This window comes from Poecilia reticulata, linkage group LG7 (genome assembly GCF_000633615.1).
Source record: "Poecilia reticulata strain Guanapo linkage group LG7, Guppy_female_1.0+MT, whole genome shotgun sequence".
Taxonomy (NCBI): Eukaryota; Metazoa; Chordata; class Actinopteri; order Cyprinodontiformes; family Poeciliidae; genus Poecilia; species Poecilia reticulata.
The window spans coordinates 863,514-889,714 of record NC_024337.1 but is presented as its reverse complement, the minus strand read 5'-3'; the positions used below and the strand labels follow the sequence as shown (position 1 = coordinate 889,714).

The 26,201-nt window shown below is 39.0% G+C and overlaps 1 protein-coding gene across 3 annotated transcripts in view; it reads right to left on the bottom strand.

Moving 5' to 3' along the window:
- The window catches only part of LOC103466867 (plexin-A1-like), a 331,178-nt gene that overhangs the window by 255,949 nt on the left and 49,028 nt on the right, over positions 1–26,201 (bottom strand). For all 3 annotated transcript variants that reach the window (XM_008412750.2, XM_008412753.2, XM_017305775.1), the window contains exon 2: positions 24,149–25,534. In XM_008412750.2, coding sequence (XP_008410972.1) covers positions 24,149–25,324 — 1,176 coding nt within the window. In that variant the 5' untranslated portion in view covers positions 25,325–25,534. The remainder of the gene's footprint in view (positions 1–24,148; positions 25,535–26,201) is intronic.

Genomic DNA, 26,201 nt, shown 5'->3' with positions numbered 1-26,201 from the left:
TATATATATATATATATATATATATTGCAGTAGATATCTTCTTCTTGATCTAATGGTTACACTCTGCCTGGTGCAAAACCTGAAGTGATCTCGCGAAGTATTCAGAACATCAAGTTCCTTTAAATTAAGGCTAAAAATCCATCTGTTTAGAGTTGCTTTTCAAGCATAATCACTGGAACATTGAGCAACATGTTTGATGTGCAATGATTATTTTGATCAACACTCAACAAAATGTAATGTTTCTTACTGCTTTCTCAAATTTATGTCTGTACGCTGTACTTTATGACTTTTTATTTTTGTGTTTTTATACGTAAAGTACTTTGAACTGCCTTGATGCTAAAATGTGCTAACTCAAATTTAAGATCTTTTTTAGATCATCATGAACAAAATTTAAGACCTGTATCTTGACAGAAACATATATATAAAAATGGCAGGAAGTACAACATTTATTTACTTTAAAGTGGGAAATTAAGTGTTTGGCTGTTGCTTACCCAATGTCTGGACTGCATATAACGTTCAAAAATATAGGTTATTGGTCCTGTTGTGACAAATTTAAGACCTGTGATAAACATATTTAGGTCAACTTACAATTTTTAGAATAAAGTTAAGACATTCCTTAAGCCTTCATTTTCGACACATGAATTTAAGACTTATTAAGACTTTGTAATGTTGTGCAGACACCCTGACAACAAATTAACACTTTTTTAAAATTTTGATTGGAAAAAAAAATATAAAAAACACACTAAAGCTTCCTTCAACCCCACAATATTTAAATGCATGTTTTTGTATTGGTCTATTGCATAAAACCCTAATATAACACACTTATGTTTGTGGCTGACAAAATGGGAAATTTTCAAAGGTTATGAATACCCTACAACGCACCGTGCTGTAGACTTTTATTATGTAGTCTTTAAAGTCTTTGCATAGTGTGTCCCTGATGCCCTACTGAACCTGTGGCCATGCTATTAATATTATTAATCCAGAACAATGTACATAACATTATAGGCCGTACACACACACACACACCTTTGCTCTATTTCCAGCAAGATAGACAAGGACAGGGTCCCCATTGTTGCCCAAAGACCTCGACTGTACACAGGAGCCGACAGGCCTAGGGCAGCACGCATGCTCTTCCACATAAAGACTGCTGCCAAGCCGGGCTGGAAGAATGATGATGGGGTGATGAGGGAAAGAGTGGGGCAACTCAAACGAGGGAAAATGAAAGGACATGGGCAGACAAAAGGGACGAGTAGAGGGAAGATAGAGAGGGGAGACATAGTTGAGGGCTGTGGGGTCAACAACACTGTTGTAGCCACTAATGAGCCTCGAGCCAGAAAGAGCGAGAGAGGGCAAAAGAGAGCATGGATTGAGCTAGAGAACTACCCATTAACCAAAGAGGCTGAAGAGCAGCGGCAGCCAAACTGTGGTTTTAAACTATGCAGCCCTGGAAAGGACATGCTGCCATTTCAACCGCCGCTAGCTGTGCAGCCATCAGCCACTAAACCACACAAACACACAGAGTTGTTGTAAAACAGATCTGTTCCTTCTGTTTGTCATGTGTTTTCCCCTTTTTAATATCAGTTGTGTTTGCAGACTTCAGTTGTTTCACTTTAATGTACATTGGTCAAAACTACTAGCAGGAAAAATGGTTGGACAACAGAGCAAAGTAAATAACTTGATTCAGTCGCCTTCTTCTCAAGGCATGACTAAAATTGCAACATTTGTTACATTTTCACCTGCTGCTGTTTGTTTTCATACTAGAGTGTGTCAAAATCAAACCCTTTGGAAACCTGTTCCCCTCCTGGCCTGTGGAGGCGCTGCACTAAGAACCACTGATGGAAATGACAGGAATATCTCTGAAAAAGTCACAGAGCTCAACTTCCTCCTTCACAAATGTAAACAAAAATTACATAGCATCAGATTTTAGCAGTTTAAGGATTTCTTTTTTGACTTAAAATTTCTCATGCTAGAGCTAAACACGCAAGTTTGTTTTGGATATATTTACCCAAAATGCCCGTACTATAGTTTGCTTCCCGCTTTTGCAGCGGTCTCCAGTCTGCTTGACATTTACATATGCATTTGAACCGCGCCAGAGTTGGTACAAAATTATTATATATATATTTTTTAAATGAAAGTTAATTGCTAAAACTGGCATTTTTGATATTAAAATTTCTGATAATTCATTATTTGATAAATTTACAAATTAAATTTTCAAACTTCTGTAAACAAAAAAAAAATTCTGAACCACATTCCTGACACTTCCTGGCTTGGATAATAAGATTCAAAAGAGAGGGTTTTATTGACTCAAATTTTGTATTTCAGATGTGAAAAATACTGTAAATTCACAAATATTTATTATGCATTCAGAAGTGAAGTAATAGTCTTCATGAACAAAATTGGAAAAATAATTTTGGCTCATCATCTTCTAAAAAGAGCATTTTTTGTGTGCGAGGGACACCCATTTTGTACAAAATGAAGAGACCCTACAGAGATATTTAGATTAACCAGATTAAGTTTAGTTTGGCCTATTTCTACAGTTAAAGGTCGACTGATTTTATTTGAAATACAAAGTGAAGTCTCAGAGGAAAGCGAGGCAGTAATTACATGAATATGTTAAACAGAACTGTGGCAATTATTTTCAAAGGACTTACATATTCTGTTCAGAATAGAACTTTTTTCTAAGTATTATAATAATGTTCAAATCCCAGGTGCCACTGTTTGGTAAAGAGCAGTTTTTGAAAATATAATGGGGCATAAAACCAGATGCTCATCTTGGATCATCGTTTTCCAGGTACTTCAACTGCAGTTCCTTTCAATTGACATTATATATAGCAGTGGTCCCCAACCTTTTTATTACCGCGGACCGGTCAAGACTTGGAAAATTTTTCTGCGGCCCGGTGGAGGGCAGGGGGGCGAACCGTCAGATAAGGCGGTGTTGGTGTTCCGCTAAAGCCTGAATATACCCAATTTGGGTTGTCTTGGCATTTTTATCGCAGCCTGTGGGGTTTTCCCTGACTGGGAACGAGAATACAACCTGCTGAATGTGACAGGTAGCCAATCAGAAAGCGCAGTGACGTCAGAACAGAGGGGAATCCCAAACAGCTGACATATCGACGTATCGCGCAACTGAGAGTCCGGTGGATATCGGAGATATGTGGAAATGTTTATTATTATATGTAAAGGTCCTTATTATATGTGTTTATGTTTATTCAGTTAAAAATGTTAACTATGAAAAAACAGTCACCTCCAAATCATAGTGCAGCAAATAGAGGGGCTGCTCCGTCATCTTTCATCCACCGCCTTTTCTTTTTGTTACGTCTTTTATCTCTTAAAATGACTCCACAAACTATCACTATTGCTTTTACATCGTCATCCGTGTTTAGTTATTCTAAATTTCCGTATGCTATGTTGGGAGTTTTGTGGATTTTCCTCTGGAATCGGGATGTTTGTGACTGGAATCGGTTCGTGTGGTGTGTTTCTCCTGCCGTGTGGCTGGAAACACGAACCGATCGAACCTGTTGTTCTTTATCAGCTCTGTGGTCACAAAGGTTTGGAGAATCGGCCGACAATTGTTAAATCTTGCCGTCTAAACCAGACTTAAGACTCACAAGCTATCATCTCCTCTCGACCACTGCCCAAACACTCTCTGACTCTGGTCGCTATGGTAACGTTTACATATCCCTTCAAAATAAGATACAGATGCGACACAAAAACGAACATTTTACTTTCGTGAAAATTTTAACTCACAATAATGACAAATGGAGCCCTGAGCTTGTTTCTCTGCAACGAGTGTCCGATCTGGGAGTGACGGGAGACAATGACACCCGAAGTGTTGCTTAAATGCACAGCGTGCTTGGTCTCTATGAAGCAGTTAAGCTTCATTGCCTCATTAGCAGCCGGTCGCCGCATGTTACGCAGAGCGGGTTTGTAATGTGGGACTCACCTATAAATCCATTCTCCTGTCTCTTCTCTGGGCCTTTCCCCTTTGCAAAGAAACTTTCCAAAGACATCTGACAATGTGGGCGCGCAAGTAACCGAGAGAATCCGGTTAAATGATTTTCAAAATAAAAGATTCTCCAGACTCAAATAATACATAAAACGGAAATATTTCATTCTTTCTTGCGCGGCCCGGTACCAATTGGTCCACGGACCGGGGGTTGGGGACCACTGATATATACAACTAAAACCAGATGTTTCTATGCATCAAATAAATATAAATACATATTTTTTCTTACTGTTTCAAATTAGGACCAAATGTGGTCTAAGTTAGTTAATTATGAAAATTATTTAGATTTGCAAAGAGACATACTATTGAGACAGAGAATCAGAGATTTATTAATGTGTAAATACAAAGCAGAAATGTACATACAGCATTTTGTAGCATTGACTTTGAACTGTATGATTTGGGTCAAATGTTTTCTTTCACAAGCTTCTCACAGTAGTTTGCTAAAATGCTGGCCTCTCATGTCTCCTGACAGCAACCACTCTGGCTGTATGCTGAGGATTACTACCCATTTCATGTGTTAGAATGGCTCTGTCAAAGCCCAGATCCTAATCTTTTTGTTTTCTTTCACAAGGGATAGTAATGTAATAATGGTATTATTGGACTATTCTTCAAGATGTGCATTTGTGAGGTCAACCACTGATGTTGGACATGAACTTGGGCAGGAACATGGGTGGGAATGTAGGAACGTGAGAGGGATGTGAGCGCTCGACGCTTCTATGATGTTATTTTCAATGTGCATCCCTGGGTGACCAGTTTCTCTTAGATTTTCTTGGTGTCTTTGTTTGCTGGAGGTCACTTTGTCCAGCTGACGATGTATGCACTCATCTGTATGTACCTCTTCACTCATGGAGTCACAGTATGATTTTGATGATGGCATTTAAATACTTTTTTTTCTTTTGCTCGTTTCACATTTGGTGACTACTATGTTTATAATTGTGTAAAGCACTTTGAACTGCCTGAAATATGTTACACACATACACTTTTAACTTTTGATTAATTGGCAGAGAACATTGATATTAACAAAACAGAGAGAAGAAGAGAGAATGCGGCTGTTTTAGAGGATAACTGAGGTAAACATAGAGTTGAGCGAAAGAGAGCGAGGGATGTCATCAACACACTCTCCGGAGAGACAAAAGCCTCAAGCATCTCTCATTCAACGCCGCTACAAACACATCGGCCCAATCCCAGGGAGAAACCGGCAAGCATGTTTGTGTGTGTCTACACGTGTGTATGTTAAACATAGCTCGTGTCCCTCCCATGTGTGAATGATAATGTTGAAGTGAGAGCTGTGTCGAGGCCTCCCGGATGGCTGACGCAACCACAACAACACTTACGGAGTATGAAAAGAAATGCATTTAATTATGTAAGTTCAGCCAAGACGAGCTCAGACCATTACATATGGGAAAGGCAAGTCAATAATACGCAAATTCTCCACCCTGGCCTGCATCCAAATATTTTGTTGGGACTTGGTGTTGAAGGGGGAGAACAACCACGTTTGGCCTTTTCATTCCCCTTCTGAGCCAATATCTGCTGTCTAATTGGTTGTTAATGAGTACATGGATGTGTGTTTGAAACGTACACATGGCGACCAAACAAGAAAGACGTGGTGGTGTTGGTGTGGTAATAAAGAGAGGCTGCAGTAGGGATTTTGAACATCTATCTAAAGACTGGAACATTTGAAGCCAAACACACACACACACGCAAACAAACATCTACGTGTGGTATTGGCAGTTCTGTGCATGAGGCAGGAAGGACTTGAGCCACTGAAAGTTGCACACACACACGCACACAGTGGGTTGGGTATTTGTATTAAAGCCACCGAATCATGAGCATCTCATGCCCACGCGTGCTGTCACAGTCACACAAAAACGAGCACCAAAAGCTAATCTAATTGAAAAAGCTTTGGATGGCAAAGGAATAATTTGTCACAATTTGCTTCTTATGCCAATAACCGAAGTAGAGGACCAGCAAGAAAGGTTAAGATGAGCAGCTATACCGGAACACTAGGGCCAATTATAAAACTGCAACGGTTTGATAAAGAGGGTGAAGCAAAATGTGAAAATAAGTGTTCAAGCAATACTGATTCCTGTAGGTTAGCACTGATCAAATAAACTCAGGTACTCTGAAGAATCGTCATGCCTTGCAAAAGAGTTCACACCTAAACCACCACAACGTAAATGAAGGAAAACAATACTGTAACTTTTTTAGGAATAAAATCAAAAACAGAGTGGATTCAGGCTGATACACAAAAATTCAATCCAGTACAACAAATTGTAAATGTGTAAAAGTTTAAGTGGTACAAATATTTTTGAGAGGCCCTTTGAAACATTGTGGCATAATCTAAGCCATACTATTTTGTTTACATTTCAAACATGAGTATGTGTTTTCTTGAACTGCATGTGCCACATTTTAATCTTAATCTGTGTCTGATTCTCTATTGGAAAACCAGACACCATTGGTCCTGATGCTGTTTTTGGAAAATATTTGATTTTACTTAGTAAAAGAAAGAAATTCCACTGCTTTGGCATCTGCTGTTGTGGCTCGGTTGAGACATTTCAAAACAGAGCCTAGCAGCAGAGAGATGCGTGCTCCGGTTGAAGGAAAACCTCAAGGCAAAGGAGATGGAGACACTTCTACCTTTAAGGTCAGAGTCAAAGGAACTGTTAGGATGAGAGATCAACATTTGAGTTGTAGTTAGACCTCTGTAAACATACCCCTACTATGACTCATAACAAATGTGAACCATAGCTAACATAAAACATAATTTGAGAAACCTTATTTGTAATGGGTGAATATTGTGTGAAAACTCTGAGAAGAGATAGTGGTTCCAAAGCAGCTACAATATCTACAGTAGAATTAACTTAGCTGTATGCTAATTAACCTAACAAGAAAATAAGACTTGACAACAGAAGCAAACCTGCTACATCCTAAAGCACAAACAACCTAACAAGGGACATATTCCTACCAAACAGTATTTAGGTTTCTTTTTCTAAGATGAGTGAAAACGCTCTTTTGTTAAAACGCTAGCTTATCAGGCTAACATTAACCTGACTAATAACCCCATATGCGTCAAGAACCACAAGAATAAAGGTGGATTATGTTTGTAGTTGTGCTGCAACTGATGCAACTCACTCAATACAAAAGACATTTTTTGTGCATTTTTGTTTGCTATTCTTGTTTTCTTGTGTTTACCGCTAGCACTGTGTGGAGGCATGTTTAGTGCCACTTACAGGTCTGGAGGAACAAAGAAATTGTGTTTTGGCCATGTGTATGAAAACATTTCATTTTTTTAAGGTTTTATTGTCACTAGTCAATTTTGTTCATTATTAGTTTGACAGGAAAAAGGGTAGGTGTGTAAGGAAAGGACATACATTAGATAGGCTGGGAATCCAACTTGCGACAGCTGCGTAGAGGACTCCAGCCTCTGTAGATGTTGCACTTGCTCTACCTCTGAGCCACCTGGTGCCCTGGATAAGAAACATTTCAGGAAATGTTCCCATATTGATTCAGTTTAGGACAAAAAAAAAAAAAACATTTCCATGTGAATGGGGCCATAGAGCAGCTTTGTTCCTCAACAGCCATAAACACATGATCCAAAAAATTCACCTGTAACTGTTTTCTGAAGAATATCCAAATGGGCGCAAAAAAATCTCCATCACTATTAATCTATCTTGGTAACGCATGTAAAAAACAAACATTTTGATTATTTTGTGTGTATTAATGTGTGTATTATTGAGTGTTTTATCCCTTTCAAACAAAGAACCAGTTTTCCAATGGCACTCATTTCTATGTAAAGGGAAAAAATGAAGAAAAGTAACTCACAGAAAAACTGAGCAGAGAAATTAAAATGCTTTTCACCCTTAACAAGTCCACATGAATTAAGAGTAGAGGTGTGCCGATCGATCGGTCACCGATCATAATCGGCCGATTTTCGTGAAAAAGTGCATGATCGGTGATCGGCGATCATTGGCTCTTGTTGCCGATACCGATCACCTGCATCTCATTTCGCAGYCTGCCTGTGCAGCTGGTCTCCTCTTTCCTTCACACTGTGCAAACGCGCAGGAACAAATTCTAAGCGATGTGGAACTATAACCCACTGAGTGAATGGGGAAGTTTGCATGTTGCGGCGGAAAATTGAAGCAGGTCAAAATGATTCAACAAAACAAAGCCAATACGACATAAAAACAATGCCATACTTGACGGAGTTTGGCTACATCGAGGCTCACTGCAGTAAAAAAGACATATGGAGGATCAGATAGCAGGTAAAGCAGCGCACAGCTACAAACACTCACCCGGATTAGCATGACTGTAAGAAAGCTAAACAAATAACCCGCAAAATTATTTAAGTCTTCGAGCTGTGATGTGGTTCTGCTCTCGCTGTTGAACCACTGCTACGCGCTACAGGTAGTAATATTTCACAGACGGAGCGCCGCTTCTGCTCCACCTGGTAGTGACTCTYMMMMSSAAMCYYYKKTTAAAGCTGCAGCATCTAACCTAAAAAAATACATTTTACATACGTATTAGAACTTTCGCTGTCCTAACATGAGACAGATAATCTCTAAAAAAAAAATCGATCTCCTCCGCCTCCACCACGTTCTGCATAATTACTCCTCTCAGTCAGATACATCCTTTCATTATTAGCTATAATCAGCTTTCCTCTATGCTATCAGGAAGTTTTCATTCAGTAACTCAGGTAGGTCTTTATTGTAATGGAACCTGTATTTGCCTTTGAGTGTTAAGTTTTATACTTGAATTTTTTTGGCAATGTTGAGAAGTTTTATTTTGGCTCTTTGCATTATTTAGCCTCTTCAGACCGATAGCAGTATAATTTGCAGAATGCCTGTTTTGTTTAGTTTTCTTCTTGGAAAAAGTTCTTAAAAACAAGTTTTTGTCTAAATAAAGGTGAATTCCTGGTTCCTTTTTCCACATAATGTAACTGGTAGTGTTTATGATTAAAAAAATAATAATAATTATGTGATCGGTATCGGTGATCGGTATCGGTGATCGGCCCTCATGGGTGATCGTTCCTCATGGGTGATCGGTATCAGTATCGGCAGGAAAAAACCTGATCGGCACATCTCTAATTAAGAGAGATGCCATGTGGACTTTTTTCTTCAACAGGAAGAGAAAAAGTGGTAAAAGTTTTTCAGAAGCTACAAGGTTGGAAGAAAAAACCTCTTAGGGCTTAAAACTGGACTGGAGGTTCACCGTTCAACAGGAACAACTGAAAGAGTTTATCTCAAAACATACTTATATTAGAAGGGCTAGTCAAATTCCAGATGAAAATTGATATACACAGGCCTTTCCACCAAACCTGACAAAACTTGACAAAGTATTGGCTTCCTGCTGAAAACAAATGTATTCCTCAATCTGTAAAAAAAATAAATAAATAATTATACGCATCATTCTTTCTTATTTTAATAATTATCCACCATACTGTGTAAAAGTATCACACAAAAAAAATTGCAAGTACAATATGACAAAATACATAAATGTTCGACTGCTTTTGAGATAAGATCATTTGTCAGTGTTTTATGGAAAAGACAACTGAACTTAGACTGAACCTGATGTGTAAATCACTGATTCTTCAAAAAAACATTTAATCTCAACTGAGACTACTTCTTGTGGGGTTTTTAAGCATTTCTGTTTAAAGCAGGGATCCGAGAAGCTCAGAAATTTGCTGCAGTCAATATACTTTAAAACACCTCCAACACTCTTTTGGGATAATTGCTTTAATTGCCCCAAGTTTAAATGAAGCCGCTGGATCATGAACATGCACCCTACCGGTTTAAGTGCTACACTGCAGCGAGTTTCCAAAGCATGGTAAAAGCGGTTGTCAAGACCAAGCCCCGCGGGGATGCGTTTCTGGGTCATAATTTCCCTGTTTCCAAGGTGTGCAGTAAAACAAAACATACAAAGTAGAGCAATTCCACAGAGAGAGAGAGAAAGAGAGAAATGGTGACTGAGATCTGTGAGAAAGGAGAGGGCTCAGCTCCAACACTGCAGCATCAGTTGGCCTTATAGGTTAATGTGGCACAGCAGGACGGCGGCTTGTTCCACCCCAGACAGCCTCTGTGTCAGCTGAGCTAATTCCATGTGGGAAAGCTCCAGTCTTTTGGGTCATTTTTGTTTTGTTTCTTTTTTTTCCTGCCATTTGAAAACAATGATGCACATTTTCAGAGCAACACTTTTTATTTATTAAATTTGATATTTAAAAGGTAAATATAATAATGTGACTTCACTGGATGGTGACAAATTCCTGTATTTAATTATGTATTTTCTATATTGGTTTGCTGATTTGGTTGAATCAAATGTTATTAAAGTATTGTTAAGGAGGACCAAAACTGACATAATAAAAAATAAAAGAATACATATATAAATAAAAGAATACATGTATAAATAAAAGAATAAATATATATTTTGATAAGAAATAAAAGCATAAATAAATTTTTGGAGGACCAAAACTGACATAACAAGAAATAAAATAATAAATAAATAAATAAATAAATAAATAAATAAATAAATAAATAAATAAATAAATAAATAAATGAAGGAAGGAAGAAATAAAAGCATAAATATATATATTTGATAAGAAATAAAAGCATAAATATATATTTAGTTTTTCCTTTTCCTTACACATGAGTTTCTGTCAAGTAATGTATATATTTTTTCTTTTTCATTTCCCCTAAACATGCGTTTTGTCAAGAAAAATAGATATTTGCTTTGTCTTTTTTTGCTTCTTCCTTTTCTGCTTGCTGTATTTCTGCTTGGTTTTTTTCTACTTGGTATTTCTGCTGCATCAATATGATAATGAGGAGAGCTGTCCAGCTCCTCTAATATTGGCCAATAGAGCTTTGGAATGAGACGTTGTTGGGCGTTCAGCTCGCTCGGTGCATTCTACGTTTTGAGCCAGACCCAAAACGTGGTAGTTTTGGGTCTGGACCAGCATTCCACTTAGATGTATGCAGTTTTCACTACAACCTCACAGGTGGCAATAGTGAGCTAGTTTGTCAACCGTTTCCTCAAAAGAACAAAGAACTGTTAAACTGATTTACCATATGAACTTTGACTGTTTTTATATCTTTATGGTTACTGAGGAAGATCAATAAACCTCTTCACCCAGCATATTTTTAAAAACAGATGTTCTTGTAATGTTTTTTCTTCTTCTACTCTTCTGGTTTACTTTTTTATAAAGCGCTGTATGTTTAGTCTGACCTTTAGAACAGCTGTGCTACCCAGGTAAAAGGAAATTACCTGAGTAATATAATATTGGGATTTTATTTTCTTTTTTTTTTTCTTGGCCCACGACTACGTTCTTTTTAATCATGTAGCCCACATGAAGTATTGACTTCACTTAAAGCTGCAGTTTAAAAATATTCAGTCAGGTAAAACATATTACCGTATTTTCCGCACTATAAGGCCCACCTAAAAACCTTCAATTTCCTCAAAAGCTGACAGTGCGCCTTATAATCCAGTGTGCCTTATATATGGACTAATAATGAGCCACAACAGGTCTAGCAACTATGGAAAGCAGCCGCCGACTTCATTTTCCCCCATAGAAGAAGAAGTGCGCGGTGCATGCTGGGATAGTTGTCAGAATGCTGGTTTGTTAATAAAGTTTGATAATACATTTAAAGCCATGGGGAGGAGGGGCGGGGGAAGAGAGAGACTGCAGCGGCAGCGTGTCGGTTGGTCTGTGTTACCCAGACCAACCGTGTCGCGATACAGTTGGGCACAATATCGCGACACCAACACCATGAGTGAAACAACGACTGGGGCAGCCTACTATATAAAGTACTCGGGACCACTTCTTTACAAATGTGGATGTGTAATAATAGAGTATGGCACAAATTGGCAACCAAAACTGAAGTGTCTATTCTATGTGCCTTATAATGCAGTGCCCCTTATATATGAAAAAAGTTTTGAAATAGGCCATTCACTGAGGGTGCGCCTTATGGTGCGGAAAATACGATAGTCTGAAAATGTCTGTTTATAACTTGACACCTAATAAATGGATAAAAACACAAATATAGGCAGATATGTGATCCATATAAAGCAAGGTGATTTTTGCAGTAAAATAATTTTGTGTTAAATGCAAAAAAGAAATTAGTTTAAAAAAAAAAAGTTACATTCAGGGATGTCTAAAGTGTCTAAAAATACTTTATTTTCCCACTACAAACATCCAAGCACACAACCTGATAGTATTAACGGTTATTTGAGGAGACACATCTGCATCACTTAAGCCAGCATTTAGCAAAGCAAAGCTGGAGTTTGCCAGTGAGCTTCCTGTTAACATGAGCCAGATGATGTTCTCTAAGCCACTCTATCAGTCTAAGTCCAGCATACTGTACACTGTCTAATCTGAACTAAAGCCTCCTCTGACAGCTAAAATCCAATTATTACACATCTCTACAGAAACTCACTCCCATATGAGAGCCTGCGAAAAGTCTGCGCTGCTGGGCCCAGAGACAGACGCTGAAATGCAAACACACAGTTCCTCAAAATTACGTTTGACAAAAAAAATGTCTACAGAAATCATAAAATGTAAAAAGTGAATCAGTCAGTTTAAAAAGTGGGTTTCATCAAAGTACACTGCTCAAAAAAATAAAGGGAACACTTAAACAACACAATATAACTCCAAGTAAATCAAACTTCTGTGAAATCAAACTGTCCACTTAGGAAGCAACACTGATTGACAATCAATTTCCCCTGCTGTTGTGCAAATGGAATAGACAACAGATGGAAATTATTGGCAATTAGCAAGACASACTCAATAAAGGAGWGGTTCTGCAGGTGGGGACCACAGACCACTTCTCAGTACCTATGCTGTCTGGCTGATGTTTTGGTCAGTTTTGAATGTTGGTGGTGCTTTCACACTCGTGGTAGCATGAGACGGACTCTACAACCCACACAAGTGGCTCAGGTAGTGCAGCTCATCCAGGATGGCACATCAATGCGAGCTGTGGGAAGGTTTGCTGTGTCTGTCAGCGTAGTGTCCAGAGGCTGGAGGCGCTACCAGGAGACAGGCCAGACGTGGAGGAGGCCGTAGGAGGGCAACAACCCAGCAGCAGGACCGCTACCTCCGCCTTTGTGCAAGAAGGAACAGGAGGAGCACTGCCAGAGCCCTGCAAAATGACCTCCAGCAGGCCACAAATGTGCATGTGTCTGCACAAACGGTTAGAAACCGACTCCATGAGGATGGTATGAGGGCCCGACGTCCACAGATGGGGGTTGTGCTCACAGCCCAACACCGTGCAGGATGCTTGGCATTTGCCAGAGAACACCAGGATTGGCAAATTCGCCACTGGCGCCTTGTGCTCTTCACAGATGAAAGCAGGTTCACACTGAGCACATGTGACAGACGTGACAGAGTCTGGAGACGCCGTGGAGAGCGGTCTGCTGCCTGCAACATCCTTCAGCATGACCAGTTTGGCAGTGGGTCAGTAATGGTGTGGGGTGACATTTCTTTGGAGGGTCGCACAGCCCTCCATGTGCTCACCAGAGGTAGCCTGACTGCCATTAGGTACAGAGATGAGATCCTCAGACCCCTTGTGAGACCATATGCTGGTGCGGTTGGCCCTGGGTTCCTCCTAATGCAGGACAATGCTAGACCTCATGTGGCTGGAGTGTGTCAGCAGTTCCTGCAAGATGAAGGCATTGAAGCTATGGACTGGCCCGCCCGTTCCCCAGACCTGAATCCGATTGAGCACATCTGGGACATCATGTCTCGCTCCATCCACCAACGTCACGTTGCACCACAGACTGTCCAGGAGTTGGCAGATGCTTTAGTCCAGGTCTGGGAGGAAATCCCTCAGGAGACCATCCGCCACCTCACCAGGAGCATGCCCAGGCGTTGTAGGGAGGTCATACAGGCACGTGGAGGCCACACACAATACTGAGCCTCATTTTGACGTGTTTTAAGGACATTACATTAAAGTTGGATCAGCCTGTAGTGTGTTTTTTCACTTTAATTTTGTGTGTGGCTCCAAATCCAGGCCTCCATTGGTTAATAAATTTGATTTCCATTGATGATTTTAGTGTGATTTTGTTGTCAGCACATTCAACTTTGTACAGAACAAAGTATTCAATGAGAATATTTCATTMATTCAGATCTAGGATGTGTTATTTGAGTGTTCCCTTTATTTTTTTGAGCAGTGTAGTTCCATTATGGTTCCTAATCCCAAAGTTATACTGACCTTTCCTTCATTTCCCAAAGAGAACATCAATCATGAGGAATCGCCAAGCCAAATTCTCACTTTGCTCTTGGCAGACTTGGGGTTGAACAGGTGAACTGTTGACTTTTACTGGATCAGATCCACTAATGTAAACGGCATTAAAGTTTCTTTTTGTAATGCAGGGTGTAAAAAAAACAACAAAAACCAAAGTATAAAGGTTTATAACGACTACCATTCCCAACAGTAACCATGGTAATGGTGTTATGTTGTGGGGCTTTTTTCAGCAAGAGAAGCTGGTTTGAGTTCAGCTCAGGTCATTTATCCCAAGGAGAAAGTAAGTCTTGTTGTAACTCATGGTCCAAGAATCTTCACCAACTCATTGTTAATGGTGATGTTGTGGGCAGAAACCCACAACATCAGTAGCAGTCAGTCTGGCAAAAAATCTGACTCACTGCTGTTTCTACATAACAGTTTCATGACTGTCATCTAGAAACTGATCAATTTCCAGGCAGCAGAAACAATATTTCAAAGTAACGTGTCAGTAATATCATCAGCTGCTTGCATGCACAGCTAAATCTCCCAGTTTGCTTTAGCTGCTCCTCTTCAAATCTCGGTGTGGCCATGTGGTGGAAAAGCCAAGATGGATTCTAGCTATAATGCTAACCCTCATCAAAAACATACCTGGAGTGTAGCCTTGAATCTTTATTCATGCTTGAGAAATATTTTAATCTTCAAGGAAACCATCCAGCTGTGCTAAATGCCTGGGAGGTTTAAGGTTGGTAAACCATGTTGTGATGAACCATGTTATGATGACTTCCTGAAGGCAGAGTTTCAGAAAGAGCAGGAGTTTTTAAAGAGACAGAGGTCCAATTTTAATATGTTAAATCAGGAAGTAAAATTTATTTAAAGTATATTGCATTTTTATAACAACTGAAGTTAACAGTTACTTGATTATGCAATAAAATGGCCCTAGGTACCTAAAAAACACATAATACTGCCCCTTTGAAGTTAAAAAGCAGGAGCAAGAAAGCTCCTACTTGCAAAGCAGTTTCACAAAAAAGCAATGTCTCAACTAAAAAAAGATAAAAGTCTACAAAAATAACAAATCAGAACTAAAGTAACCATGAGTAAAGCAGTTGCAGACAACAGCTCGAAGAATATCAGTTCTAGAGAATTGATGGGAAGATGAATGAAGAAGAAAGGCAACCCTGAATGTGGAGTAGGAGCTACAGTGTAGCATATTCATGTGTTAAAATGGACCAACCAAAGATCGAATGTTTGGTAGGAAATTGATTTCCACAGAAATTGCAATCTGAATACACTTGAGCTATTTGGTGAAGAAGTGCACATTAATACACACATCTCTAGATGTGGAAATCAAAATAAGACATAGCGAAATATGTGAAAAAGTCTGAATATTTTTGCTGGGTGCAACTACAGAAACTAACTTCAAACAAGTCATTTCAGTGCTTTATCTTCACCTTACTTGCTTGTTGCGATGAGCCATCACAATAACACTTCTGAGACTCCAACAAGCCACTTTAATGGATATTTTACCTTATTTAAAACTAATTGTCACCATTTTTATGTTTGCTTATGGATGCATGGATACTTGTGCATTCATATCTGAAAAACAAGATATTAAAATCTGGTTTGGTATTTTCTGCTGAGAAGAAAAACCCAAACAAAGCAAGGAAATAAAAGACCCACAGTAAAAAAAAAACACACATATTTGCAGACATACACAAATATGAATAATTAAATCAACAAATATGCATYAACGAATGCGTTGGTTTGCACAAATACACACAGATCTCATGAAACTAACCTCAAAGCACAACACCACATGAATGCGCATCAATAAATAATTATACTCTTCATTAGACGCTGCAGGTCAGCGGTTTGTGAGTGTGCAGCAAAGATTTGTGTCCAGAACGACCAGCGGTCTTTTGTAAAGCATGCAGTTGGCTTTTTGACCTACTTAAACAGCTGAAAAGAAATTTAAATTACCCTTTTGTAACATTGTTCCTCCATAGAAGACATCTTGGGAACTCATTAATTATACTTGACAAAGGAAGATTAGGTTTTAGCAAAACTGCTATTCTAGGTGTGATTCAATATATCTTTGAGAAACAAGTAGAATTCATTCTAAATGTGCAGCTAAAGTTCTCAAACTGAGGGATATGTGGAGACTATTATTTTGTTGTTTTTTTTGCTGGTGTTCAGTTTTTGCCAACTCAGATTTCTTTCAGACTGCTGGTGGCTTTCTGGAAGAAAAAGGTCACTTAGGATCCAAGTCATACAGCTTAAAGGCTAAAGCAGCCACAAGCTGCAAAACACACCAAATCCACAACAAGCCCACCCTCTCATGGGCCTTTTAGCAGCCATTAATCTATTCTGTCATGTGCTCTGGCTAACAATGAACACCACTGTTTATAAAAAAATCTGAGATTACAAGAACCGCTCAATCTGCTGGATTTAAGAAATCTTCCAATTGTGAGCGCATTGCTAATTAGGAGGCTTTCTAGACGTCAAATGTGGCCACCTGAAGCTAAAAAAGCAGTCAGAGGAAAACTAAAATTACAAGAAAAAACATATGGGTGAGCTCTGCAGCTTAAATCACTGAAATGCCTTTGATTTGTGAGACATTTTGCTGTGTCATGCATCAAAACGTCACACAAGGCAGGAGGGACGTGGTGGAAAAAAAGACCACTTTGTCAAAAATTGTTTCCCTTTTGGGCGTCTTGTAGAAAGTATTTGACAGCAATTTTGTATAGAAGGTACATTATTTATCAGTGTGCTATAATAATAATAATAATAATAATAATAATAATAATAATAATAATAATAATAATCCTCCCCCAAAGTCTCTGAGTCAGAAAATCTTATATAATAAACAAATCTTAGTCACGTTTAACATGGCTTTCTACAACATCTATGAGAAGACAAAAAATGCACCGTTTAGGTTGTGTCTAGTTTTAAAGGCTCTATTTACAGTAGGGAACAACTTTCTAATTATGTTTTCTGCATAAAACGATGCTTAGCTACAAGTTAAATGTGTACATTTTTTCTTCTTGTTCCATCTATACTTCTGGTGATCCTGTTTCTCCCTAACAAGACGTCCCATCCTGACATCTTCAGTACAGCTATTTAAACGCCTCAGGGTTTTATTTTAATGTTGAATATCATCTCTTTTTTTGAAATGGCTTGATTTTGAAAAAAAATAAAAAAAATAAAAAAAAATCATTCCATTACAAATTTTATGTTTATAAAAATGTTTTATTGCATGAAATAACCATCTGTATGCATCTTGCAATTTTAAAATTAAAAAGAAGATATTTTTAAACCTTTTGACCAGTGTTGATCCCAAAAGGGGGCCAGAAGGGGACCATGGCTCCTCGCAGAGAATCATGTTTCATGCAAAGGCATACAGAGGTAAAGTTGTTTTTTCCAATCAAGACTTGCTGGGGGTTGCAATTCTACTACACGCAAAATGGCGGAGATAAGATTTTGTGTTTTTGCAGTGTGGACCCCTCTAAGAAAATTTTCTAGAAGCAACATTGCCTCTGACTAGATGTTTTACACACATTTTGTGCTACTTTTTTACCAATGATTCTCACTGAGTTCAAATATTGTTTGATTTTGTAAAATTAAAATAACTGAACTATTTTTGCTGTAATTTGATTAGACGTGTCTTGAAGAACTGCCTGGTATCTCCTCGAAATACCTTGACAACACTGTACTCCAATCACAAGGCTTTTTATAAGGTCMRGAAAACAAACTAAAACGCGTATGACCAATCCTCCAGTCATGAATGCATGGCTGACTGCTGGTTTCCATTATTAAGGTTGATATTGCCGGGCATGATGCAAGAACAGCCATTTAGAGCATGAATATTCTCAAACACAGCATGACAAAACCATGATGCAATCTGGGTGATCTATGCAACTGATATGACCAGAGCGATGATGTTGGGGAGAAAGAGACTGAAAGACAGAGAAAAAAATTCACAAAGCCTCCTGATCTCTGGAGGACAGGATAGAAAATGTCACAGAAATAGACTGTAATTCTGGTCAGCGGTGATCAACAGGGATAAATATTAATAAACACTACCAATCTCTGAAAAATGTATAAGAAGTGATTGTGAGAGGTCCACTCATCTTGGTGGGGGCTGTGTTGGGTTGTGGGGGTGGAGAAATGGGGGAATAATTGCATAAGCATCTGTTTGCTCCGGTGTGACATCTAACTTGTGTTTTTGCCAACAGTACACCCTCAAGTGAGCGCACGCTCATTATCAGCACTTGTGTCTTTTTGTCCTATTGTTTTCACCAATTTTCTGCAAGCAAGAACAACAAGTGGACAAAAAAAACATACAAATTAGCACTTGTTGAGAAAAATCCCAATACCAATGAGATAAAGTAGGACCTAAACACACATGCACACACACACACACGCACACACACACACTAAAAGATAGCTTCCTCTGTCTTTCTCTCCATGTGAATCAGTCTCATTAGCCATGCTAAGGCCGTAGCTTCGCAGGGTCGGCCTGTACGCTGCGCTGTAGGGTTGGACGGCGGCCCAAGGCAGAGAAGGTCACCCACCACTCAGTTTAATTCCCACAAGACCAGCTCTGGCCCCTTCCTGGTAATGAGCGGGTATAAATTTGGTGAGACATAAAGTTCTGGACACACCCATCACAGCTTGAAAATATGGCAACAAAAAAAAAAAAAAAAAAAACAGGGACACAGCGGTGGACTTGTGGAAAGTTTTTACCTTTAAATGAGAGAGGTGACTGATTTGTAGCTCTTAAAAAGAAGAAAAAGCTCAAGTGATTAGTTGATATGAAAAAACTAACATAGGACACCGCATCACAACATACTGTATGCAGTGTGTACATGGCATGAAAAAAATGCAAAAAAAAGAAAAGAAAAAGTTTTTTAAAATAAAATAGAAATAAATGGATTCTGACTTACTGTTGTGAGATTTCTTTTCTGAAATTTTGCAACATCTCTTAAAATGTTTGATTTGTAAGTGCGGGCCAATCTTGAGATGTAAGAAATATAACCACAGCTAAGGAAGGCACACACACACCCACACACACACACGGTGATGTCTGGATTTTTATTTCAAGCTCGGCCTAAACTAAAAACATAATAATGCATCAGTGCTTGAAAGAAGACATGAATTTTTATATAAGTGAGCAATCTGTTGGGTGTGCTGTGGTGGTGCAGGGGTTAAGCACAACCCACATACCCTTAGTCCTTGACACGGCCGTCACAGGTTCAATTCCTGGCCTGGCGACCTTTGCTGCATGTCTTCCCTTCTCTCATTATCCACTTTCCTGTCAATTCACTATCAAATAAAGGCCACTAGAGCCAATAAAATGATCTGAATAAATAATAAATAATAAATAAATAATAAAGCGATCTGAAGAGATTTGTTAGAGCAAGGGAACACACTTATGACTGCAACTAAAGATTATTTTGTTATCGATTAATCATACAAAAAGAATGGCACCGTATACAGATTTTTCATTTAAACCTTCTTTATACAATATAAATATACATTATACATATAATACAATAGATGAACATAAACTATAGTTTAGTGGGTGAAGATAAAACTATACCACTTGAGGAGTTTTAGCCAAAACATATTTACAGATTAATGTGTTGGTTTATTTTTTTCTTTGTTTGTTTTATATCTTAAACACAAATATGTGTTGGTACAGTTTTAACTTAATTACTGCACTGAATGTTATTTTTTTCAACAAATGACCTTTTTTAATCTGAACATTCCAGTTAATAATTAATCAATTCCTATTTTAGTTGACTATTATTTAAAAATTAGTTTAATCTCAATTAATCCTTTCTGCTGTAGACACGTTTGAAAATCCAGCTCCTGAAGAACCAGCCAACAGCATGTTAAGGGTGGAGACTAGTTATTTAAGCCTTCCAAGCTCTTTCAAATATTTTGGATATGCTCTACGAAAAAGTAAAGGCAAATTTTTCAGCAACTTATGTTGCAATGATAAATTTCTGAACACTGAACCGAGAATAGCTGAAGGTCCAGTTCATTACTTCACTCTGGTCCCTTGCTGCTTCTCCACACTAACAAATAATTTAACACCAGGAATTCAAAACAGAAATTCATCACTCTGATTTAGCTCAAAATACAAATGAATAATTCCCATCTTTTCCAAATACAACCAAAACAAAGATCATAAAGTCCAGTTGGGTCAGCTCATTAGTTAATCTTGATAATATCAACAGATGTGTATATATGTAGGCAGATTAGCACATTTTACGTTTCAGCCACATTTATGCTATTTTGATGGTGGCATAAGATCTCTTGTTACAGCAAGATGCATGATTTATAACATGATCATTTGTCACCTGGCTTGTTAAGCAGCAATCTCATTACACCAAAGATCCTCTCAGGTGAAGTTAAAAGTTTAACAGCGTTGGAGTAAAGAGAAATGACCGACTCTTTCCTCTCTGATTTCAGCACGTCTCTTAAACTGAGCCGGTAGAACAGTGTCCATAAGATGCTGGTGCAGGAGCAACGAGCTGTCACCTCTCCCGTCAGGATACATTGAACATGCCTGTACGACCAGATCATAAATTCATCACGGTGACATCCTGGAGCAAGCACCGCTGACTCGACCTTGTTCGATCACAGGCAGAACGACAGATGGCCAGAAAGGACAATCATACTTTATATATCTGTACGCCCATTAGCATAATGACATGCATATGCAGTACAAGTCACTGTACAAGGCCACATTGGGTTTGGATAATGTCAAGGGGTAAGTGTCAGAGACGCTCCATTAGTTGTTTGAAATAGTAAATTAATACATAATTGCATTTATGTGACAGATATTTAAGAACACAAAATTGCAATGAGAAAGCACCACTAATTTTCAAGACGGTGATAGTCTGATACCCATCACCGTCTTAATATGTATCAGACGGTACCTATCAGACGGTACTAGTTTTACTAGTAAAACTACTAGTTTTACTAGTAAAACTACACAAAGCATCACCTAAATGTAGAAGCTATTGCTTATATTGTGTTCTCACTCTGAATTACCTTGACCTTTGCATTCCTACGCAATTCCACTTGATTCTCATCTCCCTTCAGTCCTCTGCAATTTTTCCCATTGAGTTTGATTTTTATGGTAGAATTTTAACCATGCCAATAACGCAAAGTGGAGTTGTGAAAGATGACAATTTTCTGCGTTGTTTTCAAATTATAGTCTACCTATGGTTGTAGTTTGAAAATGGCAGCAGAGGATGTGAACAAAGCCGTTCAGTCTGTGTTGGCCACACTTCCAAATATTGAACAATTATAGTCTGAGCAAGAAGAATGTTTAATGTTGTCCTCATTTTCTGTGTATAGGGAAAACACATACAAATCTCGGTCATTTTGACCCGAGGACAACAGGAGGGTTAAGACATTTTTTGTTAGCAAAGAAAATATGATCATATACCCAACAGGGTTGATGACAATGCACACAAGTTCCAGTGTAGCTGGTGCATTACAAATGTCACAGCCAAACGTTAGCAAAATCAGATCCAATCATGGTCCAACCTCCAGCAAGTGCTTGTAGTCAAGGGTCCAGACCCTATGGACAAAGCAAAACGTAAAACCAGGTATGTGTTTTTACCAGACTATCTCTAATGGGAATTGTGTCCAAAACTGAGAAGTTAATAAGACCCCAAACTAACTATAATAACCTTATACAATTATTGGCAGCTCTGGTAAAGAAGCCCTAAATGAAAATGTTGTGTGAGACATGGTGAGTCCCAGAATACGACTATTTAAACTGTGAGCACTGGAGATTATTCTTACCTTCCCAAATACCCTCCTCACTGTATCTATTGGAAAGACAAACTCCAGCCTTGTTTGTCTCAGTTCCAGGTCTATTCGATTGATTAGTTATAACGAATGATGGCAGATATCAGATGAGAGGGTCATATCCTGAATTATAAAACTCAAAAGACATCTGCTATACTTTTTGAATAGCAGCTAAGAGAAATGGGAGTCTGTGTCACGTCATGTTTACCGCCAGGGAAACAATCAGGCATGGATTATTGAGTAAAAGTTCAAAATAAGATGTAGGTAAACATAGTTTGCACAGATTTTACACAACAATTTGCAAACACAATCACCTAAAAAAAATAAAGCTGAAAAGAAGGTGGAAAGAAAGCTAGAGAGAATCAAAGTCTTGAGGGAGACTGAAACAGAAGCAGCAAAAAAAGAGCAAAAAAGAAATAGGTTAAAAGCTAAAACCTTAAACACAATATTTAAAAACAGAGCAAGAAAGCAACTGATGAAATAAGAAGCCCAGGAAGCTTGAGGTTAGCAAAATGAAAGAATTCTCCATGGAAATGATGGGACTTGGGTAAAAGATAGGAGAGAAACAGAAAATAGAACAGCAGAGAAAGCAAGAGGATATGGAGGCAGAGAGGTGTGGAGTAGTCCAGAGATTTATGGCAGGTTGTTATGGAGCACCGACTGAATAACGGAGGGTGAGACCAGGTGAATTATTCATGACCATACGGGGGCTGAGAGTGTGTGTTGCGCGCTGGTGACAGGAGCAAGTGAAACACACAAATACTAACTTCACTCACAGACACCCCTAGGAAAGCTGAATAAAAGCATTGACAAGTCGTCATCAACTTCAGATCAAATTATATAGGGACACAACGTTCCACAGACCAGAGAGCAGAGAGATATCTGGACTACACTGAAAACCAGAATCAGGAAGGAAATTATACTTTCATCCATCTGGGTCTCGTTAATGTCAGTACTAATAAATGTTTATTATAATCATGCAGTACATCACAAGCAGGAGTCAATTTATTCTGATTTAGTTAACTTAGATCTGATTCTGGAAGCATCTTTCAATTTCTTCCTGTCTGTATGACAGACAGACTGGAAATGTTGCAATTTAAAGTAAATACATCATATGCCTTGAGCTGATTAAAAGAAACAAACCTCTCTGAATAACTGGTGTTACCTTTAGCATTTAAATACAATCTGAAAATAATTTTTCAATGCTATCCTACTATCACAAAGTTTATCTGGTGATTTTTTATTTTTATGCTTAACAAAATAAATAATACCAAAAACTATTGTTCTGGGAAACAAACCAATGATGCGAAATGAATGTCTTTTAGTTTGGAAACAACAATCAGTGAATGCACCTTAGATAAGAGCTTACCAGGTTGAAGTAACAACCTTCTTCTGTGTGGAAGTTGTTAATGGACGAAGACAACTCAAAGTTAATGACTCTTTTAAGATGTAAAAGTTATTTAAAAGAAACATTTACTATTTGTCACATGTCACATAGTGAGAAGGAGAGAGAGCAAGACTTTTAGCTAGAGATGTACAGATATGAAATTTTGGGCCCAAATCGATACCCGATATAAACATTGCTGCTATGGCCAAAAACCAATATTTTCCAACAAGATGGAAACAAATTTCAGTTGTTAATATCGGCATAGTTTTATTTAGTGGCCAACAGTGGCCATATATCATGCATCCATACTTTTACCAATAGGAAGGCTGAACAAAGTTTTGAATTTGAATTTTTAACAGCTGTCTTTCAAGGAACATAAAGGATTTGGAAATATCAGTCTATGGGGCAATCACTCCTTTTTTTCAGTTTCTTATACCAAAAGACATCCAGAAAAACACTACAACAGCCTCATTTTACAAATATACCTTATTTTGAACCATCAACTGGTCAAAGTAGACAGCAAGCCCCGCAAATCTTTAACCGACCAAACAGAAGGAAGAATCTGAGAAACGCAATAGTGATGCAGTTCAGCATGCTTTGAGCTGCTGACTGCAGACTGGATAAATTCCTACCACAATCTGTATGGGTATGGATGAGCATGCAATCTACATTCAGATCACAGAAACACTTCTGGGAAATACTGTCTTGAACACTCACCGAGTTGATGCAGGCCAGCTCCTTGTTGAGCAGCCATGGCAGGGAGAGTTTTCCTTCTCCTTTGTAGCATGACTGAATCCTCTCTTTAATCTTTTCCTTTATCTGCCTCATTGTGAACAAACACAAAGCCGACTCCTTGGGCGGCTTGGCTCTGTTCTTCTGACCTTGAGCAAATACAGTGAACAGAACCTCCTCATGCTCTCGAATACCAAGAGAACGTGCCAAGCGGGTTCCTGGTCGGGTCAGGAAGGCGTCCTGAACCAAGCGGTACTCCACTCCATCCTTAGTGCAGCCAATGGGGAATTCGACGTATGAGTAGAACTTGGGGTCGTCGACACACAGGCGGACGATCTTGGAGGTGAAGAACTGTTCGCTGCTCGCATCTGGCGAGGTGAGCTGGGTGTCAAGTTGTAAGGTGAGGTAATAGACAAACTGCTCACTGTTGAAGCCGTAGATGTAGTAGATGTCAAACGCCGGGAACTTGGACAGGGTGTCGGAGGGAATCTTAAGCTGCGAAGACACAAACTCATCCTGGTACACAAAGCTGAACATGTCGGCATTCTCCTCATTCGACATCAGCTTGCGACTAGACAGCGTAGGAAAGTACTCCGATTTCCCATCAATAGGGGTGCCAACGAAGAGCTTGCCACCCCCACCAAAGATGTCAGGGGGGATCACCACACCAGACATGGTGCCCGCCTCTGCAACGCTGGATAGATAATGCTCTTTACGGTGGTGTGGTTCACCGAGCTTAAATAAATCATCCAGACGCAGGAACTGGCATATTCCCTGGGAAGTACTCCCACACGCAATTAAGCGGTTGTGGGCAGCATCCAGTAGCAGGAGTTTATTGACATTAGAAGTCTGCACTAGCTCATGTGGGCAGGACTGGACACCAGGAGGAGGGTAACAGCGAGGATTGTCGGTGACGGGCCCGGTGACGTGGCTCCGCAGCTTGGTGAGGTTGCCAGACAGCTTGTAAATCCAGTTGACGGCACCAAGGTAGACCTCTCCGGTTTTGTTGTGGACCACCAAATGTGTGAGACCACCTTCCGGCGGAGAGAAGGAGAGGAGAGAAGAGGTGGGGGGAGTGGTAGATGTGGAGGTCTTAGGGAAGGAGAGGAGAAGGAAGAGCAAGGGGAAGGTGAGAAGGGATGGATTAAGGTGTGAGGACATGGTGGTGAGGGGAGGGAAGTGAGTGTATGTTTTTGAGAGCGTAATCCGTTAAAGAGTCAGTCAGTGCTTTATACGACTGCAGGGTACAATGATGTAAAAGTAGAAAAAAAGTCTCAAAGTAGTAATCTTCCTGCTCTCTTTTATCCTCCTTTCTCTGGTGGAGATTTTATATCCTTATCCCTTGTTCTTCAGCCATGCCTGCCACCAGCCCTGAGAGAGAAAGAAAGTAAAAAATTAGCAAAGATTTCAAATATTTTCATGCACTATTCTTTTGGATATTTAGAGATCTAATCAGAATTACTCAGCAATAAAAAGGATGAGGCAAGTGTTGGCCCAAACTCACCCAGGATTTAAAGACAAGGCCTGGATGAAGAAATAAATCTAAAAAAAAGTGTAACAATAGAAGGGACTGTGGGATTTACTTTATTGACTTCTCTGCTCCTTGAGAATCGTTTGTTAAGACTGAGCAGAACCATGATCCTCTGTGGTATTGACAGCTTAAAGGTATTAAAAGATTCAGTTGAAAAAGTATACACCAGCATGCAGACTTAGGCATATTTAAATGAACCCTTTTTATGTTGGGAAATTGTGATTCTTCTTTACAATGTTGTTGCAGATCAGTTGGTGTTTGCGGACCACAGTCTTCCGCAATATGTAGTTCTTGTGTGACAACACTTCCATGAACTTTCTAACTGACAGCCATCTTGGCAGGCAGTTGCTATGGAGTTGCTCTGAAACCAATAAACAAGCCTCAATCTTACAATTAGCTCTTTCTGAAAGCCTTCTTAAAGAAACTATTCATATTTATTTGGAGTGAGGTTGCGTCGTGTCCTGTGTCTTGTATTGGAAATACAGCATATCACCATATATATATATA